Source organism: Lepisosteus platostomus, chromosome 28 (genome assembly GCF_059453375.1).
Source record: "Lepisosteus platostomus isolate fLepPlt1 chromosome 28, fLepPlt1.hap1, whole genome shotgun sequence".
Lineage (NCBI taxonomy): Eukaryota > Metazoa > Chordata > Actinopteri > Semionotiformes > Lepisosteidae > Lepisosteus > Lepisosteus platostomus.
Genome location: NC_142638.1, coordinates 7,473,933 through 7,498,854, shown reverse-complemented (window position 1 = coordinate 7,498,854; position 24,922 = coordinate 7,473,933). Strand labels below are relative to the sequence as shown.

The 24,922-nt window shown below is 46.7% G+C and overlaps 3 protein-coding genes across 3 annotated transcripts; 2 read left to right on the top strand and 1 right to left on the bottom strand.

Moving 5' to 3' along the window:
- Positions 1-4,749: 4,749 nt before the first annotated feature.
- Positions 4,750-9,531, top strand: LOC148638737 (uncharacterized). The gene is made up of 3 exons (XM_088622673.1): positions 4,750-4,930; positions 6,788-7,195; positions 7,419-9,531. Exons 2-3 carry the CDS (start codon positions 6,920-6,922, stop codon positions 8,196-8,198), a joined length of 1,056 nt encoding a protein of 351 aa, XP_088478799.1. The 5' UTR covers positions 4,750-4,930; positions 6,788-6,919; the 3' UTR covers positions 8,199-9,531.
- A 1,762-nt stretch (positions 9,532-11,293) lies between these two features.
- nags (N-acetylglutamate synthase) lies at positions 11,294-17,242 on the top strand. Its single transcript, XM_088622672.1, has 8 exons — positions 11,294-11,807; positions 12,587-12,870; positions 13,471-13,684; positions 14,326-14,506; positions 14,918-14,957; positions 15,843-15,974; positions 16,449-16,631; positions 16,886-17,242. Exons 1-8 carry the CDS (start codon positions 11,433-11,435, stop codon positions 17,043-17,045), a joined length of 1,569 nt encoding a protein of 522 aa, XP_088478798.1. The 5' UTR covers positions 11,294-11,432; the 3' UTR covers positions 17,046-17,242.
- Positions 17,243-18,204: 962 nt separating this feature from the next.
- On the bottom strand, positions 18,205-21,962 carry tmem101 (transmembrane protein 101). Its single transcript, XM_088622674.1, has 4 exons — positions 21,804-21,962; positions 20,952-21,132; positions 20,314-20,460; positions 18,205-19,578 (listed from the first exon to the last, which is right to left on the bottom strand). Exons 1-4 carry the CDS (start codon positions 21,932-21,934, stop codon positions 19,270-19,272), a joined length of 768 nt encoding a protein of 255 aa, XP_088478800.1. The 5' UTR covers positions 21,935-21,962; the 3' UTR covers positions 18,205-19,269.
- Between the last annotated feature and the right edge of the window lie 2,960 nt (positions 21,963-24,922).

Sequence of the window (24,922 nt, the reverse complement as noted above, 5' to 3'; positions counted from 1 at the left end):
CCCTGTGGGGAAGGAAATCAAGCTGAAAACGTGTGGTACTAGAGTACAAATAATCCAATTAAGTGCCTGAGAAGAATGCACTGTATTTGAGAATTTCATCCCTGGAAGAATGTACAACTTATCCTGGTATTACTTGTGGTGAGGGAGGAGCAATTTGCAGCAAGGAATTCACTTAATCTTGCCGAGCCACTTTGTAGTTCTTGATAAATTGCTAAGATTTAAAATTCGATAAGCAAGCTGGTTATTAGCTTATCTGTTATTATTAGCTGTACCTAATTGTAGGTATGGTATTTGTAACAAAACTCCTCGAATTCTTTAGCCCTCTGAGGACTGGGCTTGTCTTAATTGAAGTCCTTGCTTAACTGATTGACAGATAACTTGTAGGTGTTTCCATCCTTGACAAACAGGTGACCTATATAAGACTAGCTGGACTGAGGAGGAGGTGTGACATCATGATGGGCTCAGATTCTTTAACGGTACCTCGGCAGCTTGCTTATCTGCCCAGCCCCCGCTGATGGGGTAGACAGCAGGGCAGAGCAATGTGTTGGGGGGGGCAGCCCTCTTCCCCTTGGGCACAGGAAATTGACCCACCCTGGAAGGAAACGTTAAATCATAAAGGCCAACCAGTGACTGGGTGTCTTTAACAAGTAGGAGGAAGAGCCATACAAATGTGGGGGTGAGCATGCAAACTCCACACCAACAGGTGCCCAAGACTGCAGCAACAAGCCGGCTCTAGGTGTGTAGTTTATTTATGCTCGACTCCAATAAAGCCAAAACTCAATATAGAGTATATGTAGAGCATAACTGAACAAGGATTCACATTTTGACATTTTAAATGGGGGTATTTTTTCTCATTTTGTATTGGTTTTCTTAATTAATTTCTATATATAGTACTTTGTCTTAAGGCGGCGTGTGGTCGATTTCCAGAGATAGGTCACTGAAGAGAAACCTCGAACATAATCTTTTGCTTACCCTGTAGTCTGTGATTCTTAAATATCGATCCTGTAGTAACTTCAGAATGTTTATTTCCAAAGGCACCTAAGATAAAAAAATCTGCTTTAGATGCTTAATTCGACGTCTCACTTGTACGTCGTTCCATTGTGGGATTTCTACGTTCACAGTTTCCTCCCCACCTTCACGGTTTACTGTTGGCAAATCACTAAATCAAATCGATGAGGATGACTGTTCACCACTCCTTCACTGCTTCATTTCCGGAACATGCGTCCGTGAGATGGGGAAGATCGTGTAAATTACGGCCCTTCACAAACCCGTGCGTCTCGTTTTGGCATCGGTTAATAACTTGCTTCATGCGGCGCAGGGGTATTGAATTATAAATAGCTGAATGGCGACGGTGTTGCACCGCGAGCTTCCGCCTGCAGGTTCTCCCAGTGCTGAGCGAACTCTGGCGCTGGTGCGTTTCTTACCCTCGCCAGCAGATGGCGCGATTGATGCCTCGCTGGCGAGAACTTCAACTCTACCAGGGAACGGTTTAGGTGAGTTATCGCGCAATAAAACCTGGAAAGGTATCAGTGAAGCAGAAATATCGTTTAATTAACTTTTATTTACACTGAACAAAATAGCGAAAAGTGTCAACAGAATGTGTGTTCGGTTGTATGCTACAGGCTGTTAAGACGCATAAGGTTGTACAAGACAATTGGGCAATTCTAAACACGAACATCGTGAAAATCAGCAGACGCACCTCGAAATTCACGTTACAATACAGTGTGGGTTTTTAAACGGGACGTTTGATTAGGGGTATCATACATTAACACAAAGCAAATCTAGAGCGAATTTGTGGCGAGTCTTTTTCATAAATGGCGATTCACACAACAGCTCTCGATTGTGTTTGCAATCATTGTTCATTCCATGAAATAAGTTATTTTTGACGCTGATAAACGATCCATTGTCGTCCAGGGGGGAATATCGCAAGTATAGCCAAAATGAATTTTGGCGAACAGCCCACCTCAAAACAACAACCGTCATGCTTCTATGAGGTTTCAAAAACACTTATTTTCATAGCTTTCAGTAATTGCGTCATAATTGTTCAGAAGCAAAGCTTTGAAATTACATCAGAATATGGTTTACTGTGCCATCAGTACAGAAGGGATAAGCCGCCCACGCTACCCTGGTGGTCAAGAAAGTCCGTGTACCTAATAATTTTCCCGAGTAAAACCTCTCACAAAGTAGGATTTTCTCGGAACTGCCGCTATTTTCTAGATATGCACACGTACATTTGCCGTCCCTACATTAATCCCTGAAACTATTTCATCGTATTTACCACGACAGCGGGGGGGGGATTATTTAGAAACGGAATTATTGACGTGGCCATCTTATATAATGCCCACCAGCCCTCAGATTTAGTGCGCACCTAGTGGAAGAGCCGGAGATCTCTTGCAAGGCCCGTGGTGTCGTACTCGAATCTCTCGATCGCCGGGTTCAACCAGTTTTAAACAAGACTGGGTTAGTGGGCAGCTACGAATCAAGACCGTCTCTTCGGGTGTGAGTCACTCCACTCCCCTCACACCCGAAGAAGGCTCCACGGCCGAAACGTTGTGTTTTCCGTCTGCCTGCAATACACCTATTACTTGTTCCTACCAGTCCGTCAGTGCACTATGGGAGGAAACCCACACTTTGTCCAGTGGAAGATGTCACTGATGGCCACAACGCTGCAGTGTGCAGTAACAAGACCTGTTCACAACGCATCCGACCACGCTCGCTATAAAAGCTGTGAACCTTCTTAAAGGGGGCAAAGAAAACAAGTCGGCCTTCTTACAGGGAATGTATGTTTTTAGAGATTCTGATTGGCTGAGGCGGCAGGACCTGTCGCAGATGGAAGCCCCCCCGCCCTCCTCCCCCTGGACACACACACAGCCAATTCGTTTAGGCAAAACACATTTCGCGTGTTTTTAAGCCTCCTGCAGAAATTAAGTCTGACTAATCCTTTCCGAGGAAGGCCGCTGGATGTGATATCTAGCGAATACACGATACTTGAAACGTTTCATTTTCCCTCCTTTAATAATTGATCTCATTTAAGGGGGCGCTTTCCACTGCCTAACAAAAGCGGGGCGCTGATAATCTAGAAACCCTACTCCCCTGATCCCCTGGTAAACACGACCTTCTATCCATTATTCAGAACTACGGGGGCTGGTGTTCCCTCGTCCCCGACACGCGGTTCGTGTCCTCTAGTGCGTCCCCCTGTGCTTTCACTGCCCAGAGGTTCCTCTGCGGGACGCATTGCTGCCGCGCTGTCTCCCTCAGTGCCGATAAAGCCCAGGACACACAGCACGTCGTGTTTTCGCTAAGCCGTGAAAGAAGCGCAGGCAGAGCGCGGTGTAAACGGAGCTCCACCGGGCTTTGTTCCAGCCTGAAGAGCCAATTAATCAATTAAGAACTTTCTCATTACGACATCTTTCTTAAGGTACTTTACGGTTGATTAAACAAGATGCTCACTGCATTAATAATAATAATAATAATAATAATAATAATAATTGCTTACACTTATATAGCGCTTTTTCTGGACACTCCACTCAAAGCGCTTTACAGGTAATGGGGATCCCTTCCACCACCACCAATGTGCAGCATCCACCTGGATGATGCGACGGCAGCCATAGTGCGCCAGAACACTCACCACACATCAGCTATCAGTGGGGAGGAGAGCAGAGTAATGAAGCCAATTAACGGCGCAGTTACGGATTAATCGCCTCAGAGTGTCTGATGAGAATTATTGCAATGACGCAGCTAATTACATCATTCGAGTTTGCTCCAACCGGGGTCTCGGTTACACCGGTTGGTATCATCTGTGTTTTCAATTCAAATTCACTGTGTTTGCATGACCGATTGCTTACAGTATCGCCAAAGCAGCAACAATCAGTGAAAAAAAGAGTCGGTATCTGCGCCAGGCTGCGAGAAACCGGTAAAGGAAGGAACAGGTAAAGGTTTATTCCGCGCAGAAAAGAAAAGAGACGCGACGTTCTGGGTGTGGAGTTTTTTTTTCAGCTGCTTCTTCCTTCAGAGTCTTCTCCATACCTGAAGGAGGGTAGAATAAACCTTTATCGCTTCCTTTGCAACAATTAGCACATATTTACAAACATTTAGGACAATTATGAGCGGTATGGTGCCTTGCACCTCCGGGGACTGGGTTCAATACCGGACCTGGGTGCTGTCTGTGAGGAGTTTGTATGTTCTCTTCGTGTTCGAGTGAATTTCCCCAGTGCGCTTCAGTTTCTGCCCACAGTCCACAGTCTACCAACGACATCCTGGTAGGATAATTGACTTCTGGGAAAACCGGCCCTGGTGTGAGTGCGTGTGTTTGTGTCTGTGTGCCCTGTGATGGGCTGGCCGGATGAATAGGACGATGACAATACTGTCGTATTATTATGTTTATCAATAATGTCCTGAGTAAGACAGGTGTGAGAATGCATTTACTGCATAGGTGATTTTAGTAAAAAGAAGCCTTAAGAAAAATCCCAAATATGTCTAAGAAAATACTTAGGTTAATTGTTTAAGTGTTTAATCGTCTGCTTAGGTTGAATAAAAAAACAGAAGATACTGCATCGTCCTGCAATTGAGTTTGGCAGCCCTGCTCAGTATCTTAAATATAACACATCAGTTTAATTCTGAGCGATACATACACTGAGAGATTTCTTTCAAGTACTAAAACTGCATGAAATATTGATGCCTATCTGAAAGTTGTTTTTACTATCTGTCCAATGGCGTTTTATTTCTAAGCAGGTAAACATTAAACGGGATTTGTACACGGATAACTCCAACAGAAGGAGGGGGGTGATGAGAAAGACTACCTTTGCAGCGGACGTCAGGAAGAGAGAGAGAGCGAGAGCAGGCTCAGTCGAGCGCTGTTCTCTCCAAAGGACGCGAACGGCTTGCAGAGACGCATCGCCAGAGCCCTCTCTCCTGCGATGGAGGATGTGAGGTAAGTCTTTTTTTGTTTGTTTGTTTGTTTGTTTGTTTGTTTGTTTCTGCATCTCCAATACTTTTAAACCTGCTTCAGAACAACAGCGAGTCTATTCGAAAAGCCGCAGGGTTTTAGTATTTTATTATTAGTAATATTATGAGCTCAAGAAAAGCTTGCGTACTGTTCAGGTAGCGTAAAACTGCTTTCAAAACAGCCTTTAGGTAAGTCGCACGAAAACTCCTACATTTATTTTAACCTGAACTCTGCATGTTGTTTAATGTTTCAATAATTGGGCTAAAAGAAGAATGTAGCCTATTTGTAGCTTTGCGTAGTTACATAAGTGTGTTTTTTGCCAAGAACATCTTTAAGCCTGCATTTAACTTGGTCAATTTCAGAATGGTTTCGTTAGCGTGGGGGGAAATATAACTTGAGCCTTGGAGACATAACAAAATAAGCATTTTTTTTATGAATGTGGCGTATTTCTAACAGTTTAGTGTGAATTCAGTCGACGCTGTCAAAAAACATTACATAATTTTAATTTCTCCCACCGCCTGTGCAGTTTCCCAGAAGCAGAGGATTGAACAATAAACAACTGAACGCAGAACATCAATTTTTAATCTAGTTCATTAAGTTGTTTATGGTGTTCAGCCATATGGTACGACTCGCACCTTGTTCAATTATGAATGGACACGGCTCGCGGCAATCTAATTGCCCTGTCAATCAGTCTAACAGAGCCGGGAGACGACTCCATCAAGATCTCGACGATGTTACCACAGAAACAACTCACATTTACCGCTCCGAGAGAGAGCAGCACCTATCTGACTTTTTTGAGGATGTTTTTCAGTACTACAGGGAAGGTCAAAGTCTTTTAGCAGTTTGGTCTTGGTATTACTGTAAGCATTAATCTTAATATCGGAAATAGAAAATAGTTACAGCTTTGATGCTACAGCAGTTTTCACGATTCTTACGGCATATTATATATGCCACGTCCGTGTTTAATTTTTAAAACCTATAATGCTTCCTCCCAGGTAAATTATTTGCTATTTTTTATTATGATGGAAAATAGTTTTGAATGCTTATAAAACGATTAATCCCATGTCCGCTACATGCATTTCAAGGTGCGGTTTGATTTCATTTCTAGCAGAAAAAAACCCAGCGACCCAGCTGCGTCCTCTGCTTATATAATCAGATTTTTACAGGGAATTATATGAGGCTCTGCTCTACCATAAATCCAGCCCCCTTTTTGCTGGAGGTCATCCAAAATTGTATTTAACTGTGGACAGCCAGAGCCTCTGGCAGTATCTTGGGGTCACTGGTGCTGTTGAGTACTCCCCCAGAAGTCAAAACCCCTGTGCCTAATACTGCACCTTCAGGGGCACGGGCTACTTCGCTCACAATTTGGGGATTAGAGCAAAGACTTGTGGAAGCATGAGACAATATCTTCCAAACATAAGGACATTTCTCCCATCATGTCCATTTTGTTGCTAGTAGCCTGTTGAAGAATCAAACAGGGACCCTCAACAGCCTGACCAGGTAGCTAATATTATCTTTCCATTTTCTTTGTCAAATGTGCTCATAAGTCCAAGAAACTTCCTCACATCTGAGATCATGACCTCGTGTAGGGCCACGATTGCTCTTAGCATCTTGTAGCTTTGGTATTGAGCAGCCTCACGAAGATGAGAGCTTCGTCTCTTTGCTGTGCGACAAAGCGCGTTTGTGTTTGCTGTGCCTTCTCCTTCCCGATCTCCAATCTGGAAAAAATCTTGGGGAATATTTCCCATCGTTATCAGCATCCCAAGGGGTAGCTGCGTTCTCAAAGCAAGTTGGAACGAGTTGCTAAATGTGTTCCGGGTGGGTTCTGCTCTGTTGTTGCAGATCTTGCATCTGGAGGACAAGTCTGCTGTTCGCAAAGGTTGACTCCACATAAATAAAGCCAAGCCCACCCCAGGGAGAGCAGAGCCAGACCCGCCTTCCTTTCCCAGGCTCTGGGAGGTCCCGCAGGTGGAGATGCTCCGGCCGGCTCTTCTGCTCCTCCTCGCCGCCGCCCTGACGGGGTCCTCCAAGCTCTGCCCCCACCACTGCCTGTGCTACGACTCTTCCAACCTGGTGGACTGCCGGGCCCGCGGGCTCACCCACGTGCCCCGGACCATGCCCCACGGCACATGGCTCCTGGATCTCGGGGGCAACAATCTGTCGGAGCTGCAGAGCCACTCCTTCAGTGGTCTGTGGTCTCTGCGGATCTTGGTGCTGTCGGAAAGCGGCATACAGTCACTGGAGCCCCAGGTAAAAGATAACGTCACTGCAGAATGTAGGTCATTTATTACCTACCAGCCCTATTTCCTGGAATTAGCTGTCTTAATTTGTATTTCGCCATCGTTGCTGGTCTGTCCTAGTTTTATCGGTGGTTGTCAAGGATAACCTTTTCTATTAAAATATTCAGAGGAAGTTGGCATGGCAGGAGTGGGTGATGCAGAAGGGTAACCTGTTACTGTTGCCGCTGTTTCAGGCGTTCTCCTCTCTCGCCTTCCTGGAGAAGCTGGACCTGAGTCACAACGAGTTGCACCGGCTGCCCCCGGACTTCTCCCACAGCCTGGCGTCTCTGCGGGAGCTGCACCTGGACAGGAACGACCTGGAGACCCTGGAGTTCCTCAGCCTGGAAGGGCTGGAGAACCTGGAGAAGCTGGACCTGAGCCACAACCGCATCCGGATAGTGGAGCCGGGGGCCTTCCGGGGCCTGTCCCGACTGCGCCACCTCTTCCTGCAGGGCAACCAGCTGAGGGTCCTGCGGGAGGGGACGCTGGCCATGCTGCAGAGCCTGGAAGTGCTCCTGCTGGGACAGAACAACATCTCCAAGATCGACACGGAAGTCTTCACCTCGCTGCACAGCCTCTCCCTGCTGGGGCTGGAGGGGAACGGCCTGGAGCACCTCAAATTCAAGACGTTCCTCAACCTGCACACCCCGGGAACGCACCTCCAGCTGGCCGGCAACCCCTGGGACTGCGACTGCGACCTGCACCGCGTCTTCAGCAAGATCCTCAGCGTGCGGCACCTCCACATCGACGACTACAAGAACATCACCTGCCACCAGCCCTGGCAGCTGGCCGGCGCCTCGCTCGCCTGGGTGGACAGCCAGCTGTGCGTGGCCGAGACCGCCACGGTGCTGGTCATCACGGTCACCGTGCTGGTCACCGTCATCGCGGCCATCGTCATGGCCGAGAGGAACCGCAAGAAGAACCAGGGAAAGACCTGGAGCGAGGCTGAGGGCTCGGACCCCCAGGAGAAATAAGCGGCCCGCTCCAGGGACGGTGGGTTACTATCCCCCGCAGAGTAGCACCCCATTCCCTGCAGGATCTCTCTGATCCAGCAACATCTGCCAGCTGCTTACTGTCCACTCCTGCCAGGCAGCTGTTTTTATACCACGGACACTTCTTACCCCCTCTGCTCCAGGCTTCTTTGGCTTATATAGATCACCAAAAGCAAATCCTGTGGGGTAAGGAGTGCAGCCCCCAGCAAAATGCAAAACGGGACACCCCTCCCACGTCACGTGATTCGGAAAAGCCTGAAAGCCCGTGAGGACAGCAGCCATGATGTGTGTAATCCTGGGCTTCTAACGGCGGATCTCATTCTATTGCCCCCTGCGTGCGTGGCAGAACTGGAGGACGAGAGCAACGCCGGCGGCTGTCAGTTGTGTTTGTGCCAGAGCTGGGTATCTCAGCGGCTCCTCTCGGCTGCGGTGCGGTGTGGCCCTCCTCTACGTGGCGTTTCGTCGGCCCAGCAGGCAACTGTAGCGAGTCGTTTCGGGCGAAAACGGACAAGAGGCACCTCTCGCCGAGAGCCGCGACTATGGGCTGTAATCCCAGCCTTGCAGGGCTGTCTGAACGGATTCTTCACAGTGGTGAACATCGGCCACCTTGCAAAACTGGGTGTTGTGTCTGTGCATGCCTCTCCAGTTCAATTAGGCTTTTTTTGATGGCGCGTGATTGGGCCCCCTTACCCACCACACTCACAGACGTGTTGATGTATTACTGTTACACACTAGGAGAAGAATGTGCTGCAACAGGGCTGACGTGTTTCCACAGAGGCAGTCGAGCTCATAAACTCCGGTGGTGCCCAGCGTGATCTTGAATCACTTGTAATGAACTGAAATGGTGCAGAGTGAAAATGCCATCTTCAATGCTGAGAGGACTCAAAATAAAATAAAATAAAATAAAACTGCCATGTTATCTGACCAACTTTTAAATCAGATTCCCGTTATGGACTGGAAAGTGACAATATTAATGCACTAGGTCTGCTAAGAGACTCCACAGTCTGGATAGACGTGGTAGAGTCTGACATCTCTGCAATGTAGACAGTGTCACTTCTGTAATAGGCTCCACACACAAACCCTGTTCCATTCTGGGGGGGGTGGGGGTGGGGGGGGGACACAATTTGGGGGATTTCAAAGTGGACAGGTTGATGAAAGGGGAAAAAAAGCAAGAATTTCATCATTTATGTTTAATTTCTTAAAACTCATAGAACTTCTGGACTGAGTGTCACTCGAAGCGATCATTGCAGCCCTGGGCCAACTGATTTTGAACAGGTCAGATTTTACAATAAACCATTTCAGTGTGCAAAAAGGACTAAGCAGCTGCATGAATGTTTGTTCAGGTTCCCTTCTTCCTCCGTGAATAATCAGCAGGTAAAGGAGCTCCACATCTCCTCCCCTCCCGGACAGCTCCTTCCTCACTATGAAGGAGAGAGCCCTCTGGATCAGTCCCGGGTGCTACGAGAGAGATGTTGTCATATGCCACTCCGATGTGTTTTCCTCCTTCTCCTCTGGGGGTCTACAGCTGTGATGTGCTGCCTGCTCACCTCTAAACAACAAATTAAATTTCGGCAATAAATGTCACCCGACGACACCCATTGGCCCACAAGGTAGGAAACAGTCCATAACCACGTGATCATTATCCGCGACCAAACGGCCACACAGATTAGCGCAACGATTAAAGAAAAAACCGTCCCCCCCATCTCCGTAAATCTGATATTTTTGCTTCATGCGATCAAGAGCTGTCGCTTCTTAGAAATATCCAGAGGGAGGCTGTGAACTCTCATAGAGAAAGGAAGAGCAGGAGCCGAGGGGAAGGAATTCTCTTTAATTCCTCGTCAGTCTTTTACACTTAAACACATCATCCCCCCCCCCCCCCCCCCCAAGGAAGGTTTTATTTTTTTTAAGTGGAAAAACCCAATATTTTTTTTCTAACATGGCGGCCGCAGCCCGTACTCGCACCTATCAATTCGAGAACTGGGCAAATGAAAAACAGGAGCGTCATCTCCAACCGCCATCACGTATTACATGACACTAGAGGCACTGACCGGGGTGGGTGTGCGTGTTTTCTGTCCCGGCACGTGTTCCACTCGTGAAGTTTGCCTTCCTGAATGTGATCGTTAACAACACCTTCTCTAGTGTCCTGATTTACGGTTCTTGTCTCTTTCATTTTGCAGTAATGTTAAGTTTAATGTTATTTAATGTTATTTAAGCGCTTTGAGAAGGCACCTTTTAAAGGCGCTATATAAAATAAAGTTTTTTATTATTATTTTCAAACGTACTATCAACGGTTTTCCCAATGGATTTGTTTTTTTTTTCTCTCTAAAAAACACTGCCCTGGTATGCATCTTCTAGTCCCTTAAAATCAAGTGGATTTGTGTTAAACCACTAGTAATAACGTTATCTAAGCCACTGCGTGTCGTGCAATCCCTGTTACCCAACACCTCGCTCTGCAGAAGGAACATCGCGGATAAAAATCTAAATTGAAGCATTAACGTGGCGTTTTGTAATCCCTTACTATCCTCCTCGTACACACCGGCTCCCCCGGAGTTACTGCGTCAGAAGTACCAAAGCACGCAGATGAAACGTGGTCTCTCCCACGACCCCGACCTTTGACCGTCAAAGCTGTTGCAGAGACAGCGTCACCTTGTGGCCATTTCTAAAACAGTTCATGGGTTATGCGCCCCATTAACACAAGTTGCATTAAATTGTAATGATAAATTATATATTATAAATATTAATTATAATTCTAAATTAACAGGCGCGTTGTCATTTTATGCCGACACTTCCCGAATGCTTGTGTGTCCCTGGGCGTTATGAAATAATATTTTGGGCTTACATATCATTGCAACCTCATTGCATTCTTGCGCGTGATAAATTGAAGATTTTTTTTTTAAATATACATTTTTTTAGTTTTTAGATTCTGTAACTACTGGAGGCGATATCGTTTGTCTTCAGAAAAAAACTTTAAACACTTAAATATTAACGCAAATAAGGAGCATTATGAACTAGAATAGCAATGCACCCTGCGTTTTTTCCGGTAAGGGGAAGTTCCGGTAAGGGAGTTCTTGGGAAGCCCTGGTCTGCTCGCCAGGGAAAACGCCATTATGCACGTGTTTCCATAGCAACACGGGCGGGGCCGCCGCCACCACGCCCCTCCCGGAGGGACAGTTGAAATCTGTAGATCGGTCGCGACTTGTTGCAGAAAGTTTGTCAATGCGAGAAAAAATGTCAAAAGTTAAGGGCGGTTCTTCCAGCTGCAGGACGGTGGCGGGTCGCCTCCTGTCGAAACCCGCGGTCTCGGCGATGACTCCCCGAAACCCGGGCGGTCTCCAGCGGCAGATGAGCTCCCTGGGCGCCGCTGGGTGGGGGAGCCCCAGCCCGGCTGCGGCCCAGCAGGACTTCGCCAGGCCCGGCGTCCCGGCGGCGGCGGCGGCGGGGGGTGTCGATCTGCCCAGCCGCACGCTGATCTGCAGGGATGTGAAGGCGTTTCTCGGCGAGATCGGCGGCGACTCCAGGGAGGCCAGGTACTGGCTGACCCAGTTTCAGAGGAGCACCTTAACGCGGTCCCCTGCTTTCGCGGTGCTGGAGGTGAGTGCGACGCTAAAAGCACCGGGGCCCCTCGACAGTGTAGCAGCACGGTAGTATTGCAGCAAATACGGTTACATAAACTCCTTACAGCACATTGACTTGTTTCATTTTGATAAAAAAAAAACATCCACGACTTGTTGTTTTTTTTTGGGGCTAATAGCTGCGCAAGCACTAAATACTGCAATAAACTGATGTATTTCTATACACGGGGTATCGCTTTAATAAAAAAGAAAACTATACAAACGCAAGTTGTTATGAGTAGATAAAATTCAATTGGGTAGCTGCCCCTCCGTGTCATGAGCGCGTTGGTGCTGATCTCGGACACAAAGCGCCTCACCGACTGTGCTGTGCTGGCGTTTCCACGAACGACAGGGATTATAATCATCCGGTTTGATGTTTCTGTTGGTCTCTTTCTAAAACAACTTTTAATGCAGAGCACTGTCTGAAACCAGCGCCAGACTGACGAAACTCAGTCTCTATTAAGAAAGGGATAGATACAGTGAACCTACAAGCAGCCACATCAGGCAGATGGGCTGTGTAGCCTTCTCTCATTTACTAATCTCCCGATCTTCTCCTGCTCTTCTGAAATATCGGTGAAGCAACATATTAATGAACTTCACACCTTGAATGCATGAATCTGGCAGGAGACATGAATCTCCTCAGTTACTTGCTAAATTGCAGAACACAATGGTGACTCAGTGTGGTCCCTGCAGACACAAGAACTTAGTTTGTCTTTAGGCAGCAACAGTTACGGTATCTTTGTGTGTTTTAATCCGCAGGTGGACGAGTCTGTTCTGAAGAGCCGGGAGATGACGCAGAGCCTGGCCTTCGGGCTCTCTTTCCTGCAGCGGATGGATATGAAGCCCGTGGTGGTGATGGGGCTGCGGGCGGAGGAGATGGAGGCCGTGCTGACCGGGCCTTGTTTCCGCCCCAGGGCTGCCATGGTGCGGCGCTGCCAGGCTCTCGCAGAGGCGCTGCAGAGGAACTCCGTCAGCGTTATGCCCTTCTTCAGCGCCGAGTCCTTGCTGCTTGCCCAGGACGTGCCATCTGGTGCTGGGCACAGGCGAGTTCTCATTGGTGTTAGGAGGATATTGGTTTTTAATCCTTACAAATATGTAATCGGCTTGATACCTCCTTCTGCGATCCTAGCGCTGCTGGGTCTATGCCTCTTATCAATCTAGTTTAAATCATGACATCATTTAACCTGCACTCTTTTAAGATGCATCATTTTCCTTCAAATTTGAGTGACATGAGCGTATGACCCTGTTTTTTTGCAGGTGTTCTGGATTTTGGGGGACAGAAAGGGCCTTTTAGGCACAGTGGCGCAGTGCTTAGCAATGCTGGATTGCACTGAGGCCCGAGGTACAACCCCCGATTTGGGGGAGCTGTATGTGTGGAGTTTGCATGTTCTCCCCACGTGGGTTTCCTCCCACAGTCCAGAGACATGCTGGTGGGTTAACTGGCTTCGGGGAAAGTCGGCCCTGGTGTGAATACATGCTTGTTTGTGTTTGTATGTGCCCTGTGGTGGATTTGGCGTACCCTGCACGGCCCCCCATTGCTTGCTGGGATACACTGTGGCTCCCCACCGATCCAGAACTGGAACGAGCAGGTGGGAGGCGGTCGGGTGGTCTGACACTTCTCTTTGATGCCCCCTGCTGGACAGGTGTGGGAACAACATTGCAGTGGACGCCGGGCTGCTGCAGTGGAGCCTGGACTGCGGGAATATCCCGCTGGTGTGTCCGGTGGGCAGGAGCGCCAGCGGCTGCTCTGTGGTGCTGGACTCGCTGGACGTCACCGCTGCCATCTCAAAAGCCCTGCAGCCCCTCAAAGTGATGTTCCTCAACAGCTCAGGGGGAATCCGTAACCAGAGCCACAAGGTAAAGGGCCACCAGCCCAGTACCCTGACGTTCATAATAAGCATAATTCCTCAAACTTCCCTATCGCTTTTCTGGACACTCCACTCAAAGCCCTGTACAGGTCATGGGGATCCCCTCCACCACCACCACCAGTGTGCAGCCCCACCTGGATGATGCACCAGTGCACTCACCCCACACCAGCTCTCAGTGGAGAGGAGAGCAGAGTGATGACACCAGTTCAGAGATGGGGATTATTAGGAGGCCATGATTGGTAAAGGCCAATGGGAAATTTGGCCAGGACACCAGGGTGTGACACCTCTACTCTTTTTGAGAGATGCCCTGGGATTTTTAATGACTGCAGAGAGTCAGGACCTCGGTTTAATGTCTCATGCAAAGACGGTATATTTTCCCCGTCACTATACTGGGGCATTTGGACCTACACAGACTGTGGGGTGAGCGCCCCCTATTGGCCCCACTAATACTTCTTCCAGCAGCATTCTTAGCTTTCCCAGGAGTCTCCCATCCAGGTACTGGTCAGGCTCACACCTGCTGAGCTCCAGCGGGCTGCCAGCTCTCTCGTTCTGCCTGTGATGGGTGTCATGGTTCCAGGGCAGTGTTTCGCAGTGGGCTTGAACCTTGCTCTTGCCTTCCTTCTGCCTCAGGTGGTGGGCCAGGTCACCCTGCCTGCTGACGTGGCGCTTCTGTCAGAGGCAGAGTGGATCAGCGTCCAGGAGCAGCGTCAGGTCAGGACCATCGTGGACCTCCTGAACCAGCTGCCCAGCGAGTCCTCCGCTGTCATCACCTCGGCCAGCACGCTGCTCACCGAGCTCTTCAGCCACAGGGGTAAAGACGGGTGCTCAGCTGTCAGTGGAGGGCAAGCTCATGAATCCTACTGAGCCTGCAGTTCCATGTTTCGCCACTAGGAGGTGGTATTAACATAGTTGATTACCCATCCAGTAAGGTGCGGCAGTTTATATCACTGCTGTTGGAAGAAAATGCCCTTAACGTAATGTATATGTGCTAGAACACCATGGTTTGAGAGAAAATTGCTGGAATGGGAGAATATAAATTCACAACCCCTCCTCTTTAGTCTAAAACATTTCAGTAGAAGTTGTTTTCTTGGGAAGTAATTATTAAAACTCAAAGGCTCACGAAGGAGCTGGAACAGTGCATCTGTATGTTACTGAGAAAGAAGCAGAACACATTGTTAGGTGGTTGTTAATGCAGAAGCTGTTCTTCCCTCATATGATCCAGGTTCGGGGACCCTGTTTAAGAATGGAGAACCCATCCACAGGTATGTATTCTGAGGAAGAATTTTAACATTGACCTTTTTTAAGTATATGATATAGTGACTGCCTTTTGCTCATATGCCTTTTCGGCTTAGCAACAGTATAAAAGGCTAATTCAAGCATAATATTTGACTTTTTAATATTAATGCTACAACTGCAGAATGTCTAGCTCATTTCACACCTTCTGTTTACTTACTTCCTTTTGTCTCTATACAAAGTAAAATTGCTTCTTAAGAAGAGAAAAACAACTCCTAATATGGAAATTTAGAATGCGCTTTCCTGTGTGAATTTACTGTATAAAACCCATTACATTTACCACAGATCTCTATGAGAGGCTGCTCTCAGATCTGCACGATTGTATCCTCCCCATGCGCATGAATAAAGGGCTCTGCTTGACCATACCTAACCTGAGTGAAGAGTTTTCTTTGACAATTCCAAAATTTTATTTTCAATTCATTGACGATTGTAGGATATTTGGATTTCTGTAAGATGCATAACACCCACGCCTGTTATTAGTATAGTTTAAATTTCTCTGCTGCTTAGTAAGTTATATACCTACATTGCCTTGGAAAAGTATTCACCCCCTTCCAGTGGTACAGTATATGCACATTTGTTTAAAGTGAATAGTTTCTTCAAAACTTGAATGTTGAAACTCGGCACTCTTTTTCGCCACATAGGTGAAAGGAGGGGTGAATACATTTGCAAGGTTATGTTCTTAACCCTGGCTCTTTGTGTACAACAGGACTAAGCAAAGCTTAGTTTTTAGTTACAGACTTTGAAATAAAGGACATGATTGCAGGCATTGTCTGCTGTTGGACAAGCCTGGTAGATCTGCTTGTTCAGAGCTCCTGCTCAGCACTCCTCCACTCTCCTTACTGCTTCTCCTTTAGGTACAGCAGCCTGGATGAGATCGATGTCGACCGGCTCCTGGCCTTGATCAACAAGTCCTTTGGGAAGAACCTGAAAGAGGATTACATTGCCTCTCTGAAGGGCCGGCTGCATTCCGTCTACCTTTCCGAAGAGTGAGTGAACTCGGGGCTGATCGGATCTTGCCGTAGGAGATGGAAATTGAAAAAACTCCTGCCTACCTCCTTTATTGCACATCACCATGAACAAGCAGCAGTGTGCTTCAGAATAGGGGTTTTGAGAACAGATCAAGATTTCTGAAAAGAATCGTGCCAAACCTGAAACATGCGGCAAAGACTAATGTTTGGGAAGCACAGAATTGCAGCAAAACCAATATTTGCCCGCCCTGCAGATCTCTTGTTCTTTGTTTGAGCAGAGATGTAGAATTCCTGTACCGCCATCATTGCGAAAGCTGAAAGCAAACCCTTATCGCACAGACTGCCGTGTTTCCAGGACTGGCGCTGGGTTTTCCAACAGGACAAGCATCTTCCTGATAATGGGTGGATGGTACTGAAGCTTGAGGCAAAATGAAAGAGGGTGGGTACTTAACACTGGGGGGTGGACAAACAGGCATCCTGGCACTTTTGCAGGTACAGCGCAGTGGCTGTCATCACGAAGGAGCCCGTGAGAAGCCGCACACCGTACCTGGATAAGTTCGTGGTGAGCAGCAGCAGGCAAGGCCAGGGCGCCAGCCAGATCCTGTGGGAGCACATCCGACGGGACCTTGGCGCCCTCTTCTGGAGATCCCAGAGCACCAACCGCATTAACCCCTGGTGAGTACAGCGCCCAGGACGAAGAGGGGAGGGGATTCTCCGTCTCCCAGCTCACAGGTGAAAGGAAGAGGCTCTAAACTGGCTGATCTCTTAACACCAGATGCTGCAGCACGGGCTCGTATTGTCGTCAAGACTTGATGGAGAGAAGAAAATAGACTTTCAAGGAGTTTTGGATTTCTGGAACAAAGTGTTTGATGCTGAGCGTGCCTGAGTCTGTGCAACTTTACAGGCCTTTCCTCCTGCATCTCTTTCAGGTACTTTAAAAAATGCGATGGCAGCTTCGTCAGTGGCAGGTGGATTGTCTTCTGGTTCGGGCTCTTGGACATGCGGGACTCCTATGAGCTGGTAGAGTACGCCAAGAACGTACCCGATTCCTTCTGCGTGACGGAGTCTGGAGGACCCCCGGACTCCTGAGTCCAGGGCCGACTCATCTGCCCACAGCGCACTTTCCCCCAGCCGCTACGGGGGGCTTCACGCCACCGAGTGACCCTCTTGCTAATACGGTGACGGAGCATCTTGGTAAACCCCATCGTAACACAACCTTTTGTTTTCGGGAAGGACAGCTGGAAGGGCTGATGCTCTCTTTCCACAAATAAAGAAGTATGAGCATTCGCAAGACTAGCTGGGATTGATTTAGCACTGCTGCTTTTGGGGATGATGATGATTGCGGTTTCATTTTGGGAGCAGGGTGTGAGATCCACATGGTTTTGCACTGATGCTCTGAGGCAGTGTGCTGGGAGCCTTTAACTGCACTGAATTTTTCACAGAAATTTTAGCTGCACTTCCCAAATTGGAAAAAATCTTCACACCCCACTAATTTTTTTTCTCTTTAATTGCAAAGCATCTTATTTCTTCTAAGTGTTATTTGTATTTCTTTCTGAGACCATTCATTGTGCTTTTGTTTGATTGAAGTGGCTACATGAAGGATGGTTTCTCATGTGCCTTGCAAAGGACAAAAAAAAAATGGCCCTTTGTTGATTGTAAAACAGACTCTACTAGTTCCATGTTTCCCTGCTCCTGGACTGCAGACCCACACTGGTTATAAAAGACCAACCCAACTCGGGAACCTACAGTGGACACTTTCAGAACATAGTTGCAGCTAAAATCTGTACTGTCAGCTTGCGGTTTTGTAAATTCGTAAAAGTTTCTAAAACGCACAGTCTTGTATCTGTAATATGGCTACAATGTTATATCCGGTGTAACCAGACTGCACTTCCTCAAATTCACTACCTGTCAGCAACATTTGGGGATGAGCTCAAAACAATATCGGTGGGTAATGTTTTGCTTTAATGCAAAAAGTTCACTGTATTAAATCCTGTATGCACTTTGTGTGTAATCTTTATGCTAGGGTTCATGTATTCTCTTTCCTAATTTTAGTACCAGCATGCTTTTGGAAGAACGTTGTTGCAAACCAAGTGCTGTGATGAAGAGTGAAGTTGCCTACCTAGTTTATGTATTTATAATTCATGCTAAGAAACCAAATGATTTTAAGTAGTCACATTCGTGGCGAGAACACTGTTAATGGTCTATGCACACCGAACGGCGCATGGTAAGAACAGTCTGCACACAGGGGTGAAGGTTTTACATTTATGCAAAATATCTTAGATAGTCATGTAAATAGAAAAGAAAAAAAAACATAACCTGAGATCCCACCCCCACCTCCATATAACAGAAACGTGACAAACAAGAGCATATTGTAAACTTATTAGACAGATTAAAAGCTAAATGAGAAATACATAAAGCATATAATTACACTAAGCACTTTGTGCACAATTCCTATCCAAACAGTATAGAATTAAATTAGTTCAGGTGGGGAGCTGCCTCAGCATGCATAGGCTGCAAAGGAACAAGTAAAGGTTTATTCTGTGCTGAAAAGTGAAGAAAGAAAACATGTTTCGGCAGTGGAGCCGCCTTCAGGTGTGAGGAAGGTCTGAAGAAGGCTTCACGCCTGAAACTTGTTTTTTCTTCTCTTTTCAGAAGGGAATACTTACTTGTTCCTTTGTAGGATTAAATCCGTCAACATTGAATCCAGGCATTGATAAAACTGTTCTGCTAACTGCACATGTTTAAGGTGATCAACACAGGCAAGTAAAAAAAGGTAGTGCTAATTTTAATCATGCCTTATTGTTTCAATAGAGCATAAACCATCAGAAGAAAATAAGAGTCAGGATGGCTTTGTTGTTACACATTTTTAAAAAGTGTGACATTCAAGAGTGAGGTGTGCATCTCAAGAAAAACGGTTTCCCTGCGTTTTTCCTGAGGGTTGTCTTGCAGCCGCCGTACAATTCAGCTCTCGATATGACAGCCAGTCTATTATTGATCACCCTGAAGGTGGGTTAATATGCGTCCCAGAAATGAAACAAGCAGTGAAACAATGCTTCACATTCATAAGAACTGTAAACATGAAGACCAAATTCTTTAGATGTTGACTTCTATTCACTTCCCAGTCTTAGATTATGGTTGAAATAAGAAGATAAGGTTTCCGTCGATCCGCGACGAGGCCATCTGAGCCGAGCCCCTGCCACCTGGATCTTGTCCTGACTGTGTCGGCAGCAAGGGTGCAGATGCCGTAATAGCAATAGGTTCCAGACCTTTCTGCACATCCTCTCTTCCAGCTGCCCCACAGCTCCCGAGAAGCTCAGCCATCCGTAGCCAAGATGAGGACGGCCCCGAAAATCCCAGCGTTCTGCCCGATCAGCTTCATCTGGTTCCAGAACTCGACGTGGCGGTCGTGGTGCCAGTAGCCGACGTTGCCGTCGATGAAGAGCAGCACCAGTGGCAGGAGGATGGCCAGGATCTGGGAGGCGAGGTGGACGTAGTAGCCCGAGAGGAAGGAGAGGGCCAACACGCCATAGAGGACGAAGAGCAGCTGCAAAGTGATCTCGCCCCCGGGGATGTGGTTCAGGTAGGCCAGCCTGTCCTCCTGGCTGTGCTGCAGCGAGTAGGCCTGCCGAAGAGCAATGCTTTGTGAGAAAGCAAGACCCAGCCTCCACCCCACCCCCCAACCCCGCTTGCTGGATGCCATGCACCCTGCGGTGTGTGAACTTCATTCACTGTCCACCCATGCTTTTTCTAACTGCTTCCTCTTCCAACTGAGGGTCGTGGGGGAGCCGGAGCCCATCCCAGCAAGCAACGGGCGCAAGGTGGGGTACACCCTGGACGGGACACAAAGTCTTTGGACTGTGGGAGGAAACTGGAGCACTGGGTGGTAACCCATGTGAACAGAGGGCGGAGCGGTGGCTCTGTGGCTCAGGATCGGCGCCTGTGGCTGGGAGGTTGCTGGTTCATATCCCGCGGCCTGGCAGAGGAATCCTACTCTGTTGGGCCCCTGAGCAAGGCCCTTAACCCCAGCTGCTCCAGGGGCAGTGTATAAATAGCTGACCCTGTGCTCTGACCCCAGGCTTCTCTCCCCGTCTGTGCGTCTCAGGGAGAGCACGTTGGGGTATGCGAAAAGACTAATTCCTAATGCAAGAAATTGTATAAGTGATCTTAGCTTATTTCTTATCATGCAAGCTCCCCACAGACAGCACCTCGGCAATGGAACCCAGCCAGAAATGGTAACCGCTGCGCCGCCATGCCTCCCCTTTAATTAGCTGTCTGCGTGAGAATTCTAAATCACCATTTCCTTGTCCTCAACACTGAGATTTTTCCAGCACTGCTGCCGTCACGAGGATGTACTCACCACGCAGATCAGGTAGATGCCTATGAAGACCTGGCCTGTCGACTGCAGCGACCTTGTGCGGGGTTTCTGCCGGTACACCTCCCCTGCCCCACTGGCCAGGACCAGGAAGCCCCCGATGATGGCAATCGCTCTGGAGTACATCCTCACCTGGGGAGGAGGTACAGCTGGCATTTATAAAAAATAAAAAACAAAAGGCGGCTGCAAGCAAAGAGAGCACCATCGGACGTGCCCCCACTCGCCTGGCTGCTACTGCGGCTGACCGGACTGCCCCAGCATGTGGCACTGCTCTGCTGGCAAAGGCCCTTGTGTGTCTCTCACGACTGAACCTTCCAGTGCCTACAGGTCCAGCCTATTTCCATAAAGAGCACCAGCCCCCCGGACCCACACCTTCTCCCCAGTCTATGCGTTTTTATCCTGCTCACATTTTAAAACTGACACTCCACGACACTAAATATTAGGGATGCCACGTGAAGCTATTTACATGACTTAACAGGCCTGGAGGGGCAAGACAACAGGTTTACAGCCAAGGTAAGGGGATGTGGGTGCAGAGCAGGTATAGAAGCACAAGGAAAAGGAACCCCTTTAAGGTCTGTCCTCCGTTAATTGGCACCTCTGTAGCACAGTCCACCCCTACGCACCTTTAGCCAGTCGCCATAATACACCTGTCCTCCGATGTAGGAAGCGTAGGTGCTGACAGCTAACTGCAGGGCGGCACCCAACGCAAACCACCTCCTCTTCACCCCAAAGGACATGAAACTGGCACACAGTACAGCTGCCCCCATATCGACATACAGATACGGCATATTAATATCAGGCTTCCTGCAGAAAGAGAGAGAGAGCACAGTTTTACAGATGGTGGGGCTGTCGAGCTGTTTGTAAGACAGGGCGTGTCTACTTCTGGTCGGGATAGGAATTAATTCCAGCTAAGATCTTTCCCACAAATTACTGGTTTACTACTTGAAAACGCCCGTGCAGCCTTGCTGGCAAGGTTTCATCTTGTCATCTTGCTTTTTGCTCGTGGTTTAACAAAAAAAGAACAGAGTTAAATATGAAATTGGGATCACAAACGTCACGCCCGAACAACACACGTACGATTTTTTAAAATTAAAACCCGCTATTAGAAACGATTAAATTGAATAATATTTCAGTGTAGAACACTTCTCGTATAAGCTTTCTCTCATTAAGCTAAGTCTGCTTTATTCCCGAATGTTTCATTAACGCGCGTAAACTCTTGTCAGGAACGACAGATCTAACATCTCTAATGCAGACCGAATACGCCTGTTTCGACCAAAATTACAATGCATATATCGCCAGCACAGCGGAGCATAAACGAAGCGTTAATTTAGTCATGAAATTACAACTCAATTACATTATAACTATGTATATAAATAAAAAAAGCGCATCATCGTAGACCACTAACGCATCTGCCTGTGCCGCATAATAAACACGAGAATTAAAACCATCCAAGTGGATTTTTTTCGTCTGCTCACCTGTTGACATCTGCCCGCTCCGCAAACAACATCAGCATGCTGAAGCAGTTCCAGAACCCGAACCGGGTTAGAATAATCGCCCCGAACCGGGACAATAGTCTCAAGACATTCTTCCGATTGGGGGCGGCCATGATTGTTTGGGGAGGAAGTGACGATGCTGCACTTCCGGTGCAGCTACTTTTGCAAGTTGTTGATGTGCAGGTGTAAATCACGAGTAGTGTCGGTGTTGACCAGGGCCAGATTAATGATTCTTCATGAGATTAACATATTTACTTATGTCAAAACCGTGACGCTATTGTAAAACACAATTATGTTGTATGCGGTCCTCAATTATTTTTTCAATTGTAAACAAGCAACAGATAGTTTACATGACAGTGTCAGAAAGTGCTGGTTAATATAATCTATAACTAGACAATGCATTTAGTTGCAAAGGTGTGAGCTCACACCCGAAACGTTGTGTTTTCTTTCTTCTCCTTTCAGCAAGGAAAACACCTATTACAGTTCCTTTGCAGCCTACGCATGCAAATGCATGGAAATGCAGCTCCCCACCTGAAATGCATTTAGTTGACAACTTCTATCATCACTTAATGAACACACCAGTCTTTTAATCCTAATAAAGCTTTCAGATTTCCTTGAATGTGGTTGCAATTTTAGTTGATCATTAATGAGGAGTAGGGATGTCACGGTGTGAGATTTTGATTGTACGATTATAGTCTCAGCGGATAATCACGGTTTTACGATTTTTTTTAGGTAATGTATTCTGAGACACTATGGAGGGGAAAAAGACACAAAGCATGGCATAATGAAACATTTTGTTTTTTTTCCCTAGCATTCTTTTGGTCCTGCAAATCAAACATGTAACCTACTGTATATTAAAAACATTAATATGATTAGTAAAAGTAGGCAGTGGCAAATGGAAATATTCAGAGAGGTCAGTCTCAACCCGTCCCTCTCCTGACTTAGAACTTCATCACTTGTTGTCAGTAAAAAGTGTATTTAATTTAACGCCAGGGCCAGTGGCCTATCATGAATAAATATCACGTGAAGTAATAGCTTTAAACGTTATCCAGCACAAAGGGCTTTTGTGCAAAGGTTTGTAGAAACCAAGACATTCGAGTCTGAAGTGTTTGTTCATCCAGCAAGCCTTATTGTATGCATACAAGGAACCACAATAAGGACCATAATAGTTATAGTACCTATCATAGCTCAAAGGGGATATGGCTCTACACAACTTATATATACCTTTCTCCACACACACCCTCCTGTCTTTGATGTAACTCCAGGAAATAGAAACCTTCCTTTTTCATCGGAGTTTAGTGTAAACATTCAGCATTTGGGTAAACATTCACCATTTGAGGGTAAGTACAGGGGAGGGAAGCATCTGTGCTCAAGCAAGCGTAATGGTCACAGTTTAGCATGTAAAAGCTGCTAGCAGGCTCCATCAGGTTTAACAGTTAATATATAAACTTCTGAGATTATAAAAGCATAGTTGTATTAATGATTAAAAAGCTGTATGTGGCCTTTCTGGACTTGGAGAAGGCATATGACCGTGTGCCCAGAGAGGTGGTGTATTGGTGCTTGAGGAAGAAAGGAGTACCAGAAAGCATGGTGAAGTTAGTTCAAGCAACCTATAGAGATGCAACTACGAAGATGATAACACAACAGGGAGAGACAAAAGAGTTTGAAATCACAGTTGGAGTACACCAAGGATCAGCACTAAGTCCTTTCCTTTTCATAAACATTATTGACACACTGACAGAGGAGGTGTTGGGGACTGAGAACCTGATTCTGTGACCCTTCTTTATCCAGATTTGATGGGTGCCTGGAACAAGCAGCTCACCTTGTGTGAGGTGATTCAATCAAATCTTTCACAAAACACCTGGATAAGGTCCTTGGATTGGTTAAGTACTGGTATGTGCCCTTCTCTTGTTTGCGATCATTCATAAGGTATTGCCCCTGTCCTCTCATCAAACTTGACCATTTCACTCTCTCAGTCAGGCTCTTTAAATATGAGATTTAATAAAACCATTTTCATTTAGATGTCATACAATATATAACAATTTCCTCATGTAGTCAATAAATCTCTTATTTTTTGCTTGTGTAATTAAATCACTGTGTCCTTTATGGGATGAATTACTTGTAAGCCCGAACTAAAAATAATAAGGAACACTTTTCCAGTAATACACAGCCATGCCTGAGTCCAAAGAGGTGCAGGCTGGGTCTGTCTGAGCCAAACCTCTGCCAGGAGCCGGTTGTTATAATGCCCCCCCCCCAGCAAGGGGGTGGGCTGGTCGTTACCCATGCATCCTTTCTTGGATACAAATAAGAGCAGAATCTTATCCAAGTACCAACCCTATATGAATTCACCAGTTCCGTCCCAGTACTTCCTCATCATGTAGGTATTTACCTATTAATACCTGTGCAAGATAACAATTCCAAGGAATAATGCACAATGCTTATGAACAGATAAAGATGTGGATTTATGTTTTATAGACATACAGCAAAACTGCCTTTTTATATCCAGCAATATACGAACATTTAGGAAGGGGAGGTGGCCTGTCTACCTCATTTGTTTTAGTAGCTTATCGATCTGGATAATTTCATAACTAAATGCTACCAAAAACCTCATTGAGTTTTTCTGGTTAACCTTGTAACTGCTTACGTGGCTCGAGCTCAGGTTACAACTTAAACATGCTGATTCCAGTAGCTTGACTATACAGTTACATTCTTGCTTTATATGTATTAGAAGAATCTGTATGCACATCTGGATTCTGTGCTAAGAGTGACATCACAACAGCCAATACACCTCTTTGTTTACTGATCAACATTTAATTTAATATCCAGATATTAACCCTATCTTAAATTTATTCACCAGTTTGGTCCAGGTTCTTTCTCGTCATATAGGCATTTACCTATTACAATCTGTGCAAGGCAACACAATTACAGCAAAACATTGCTTGCACAATGCTGAAGACCAGTTCTGAAAAGTGACTTTTTATTCTCTTTAGGAAAGAGAGGAGTCTATTTGGCCTGTTTAGCTCATTTGTTTTTAGTAACTAAATGACCTGAAAAGTTTCTTCGTTAAGGTCCCTGGAGGAAACCCCCATAAACACAGGGGG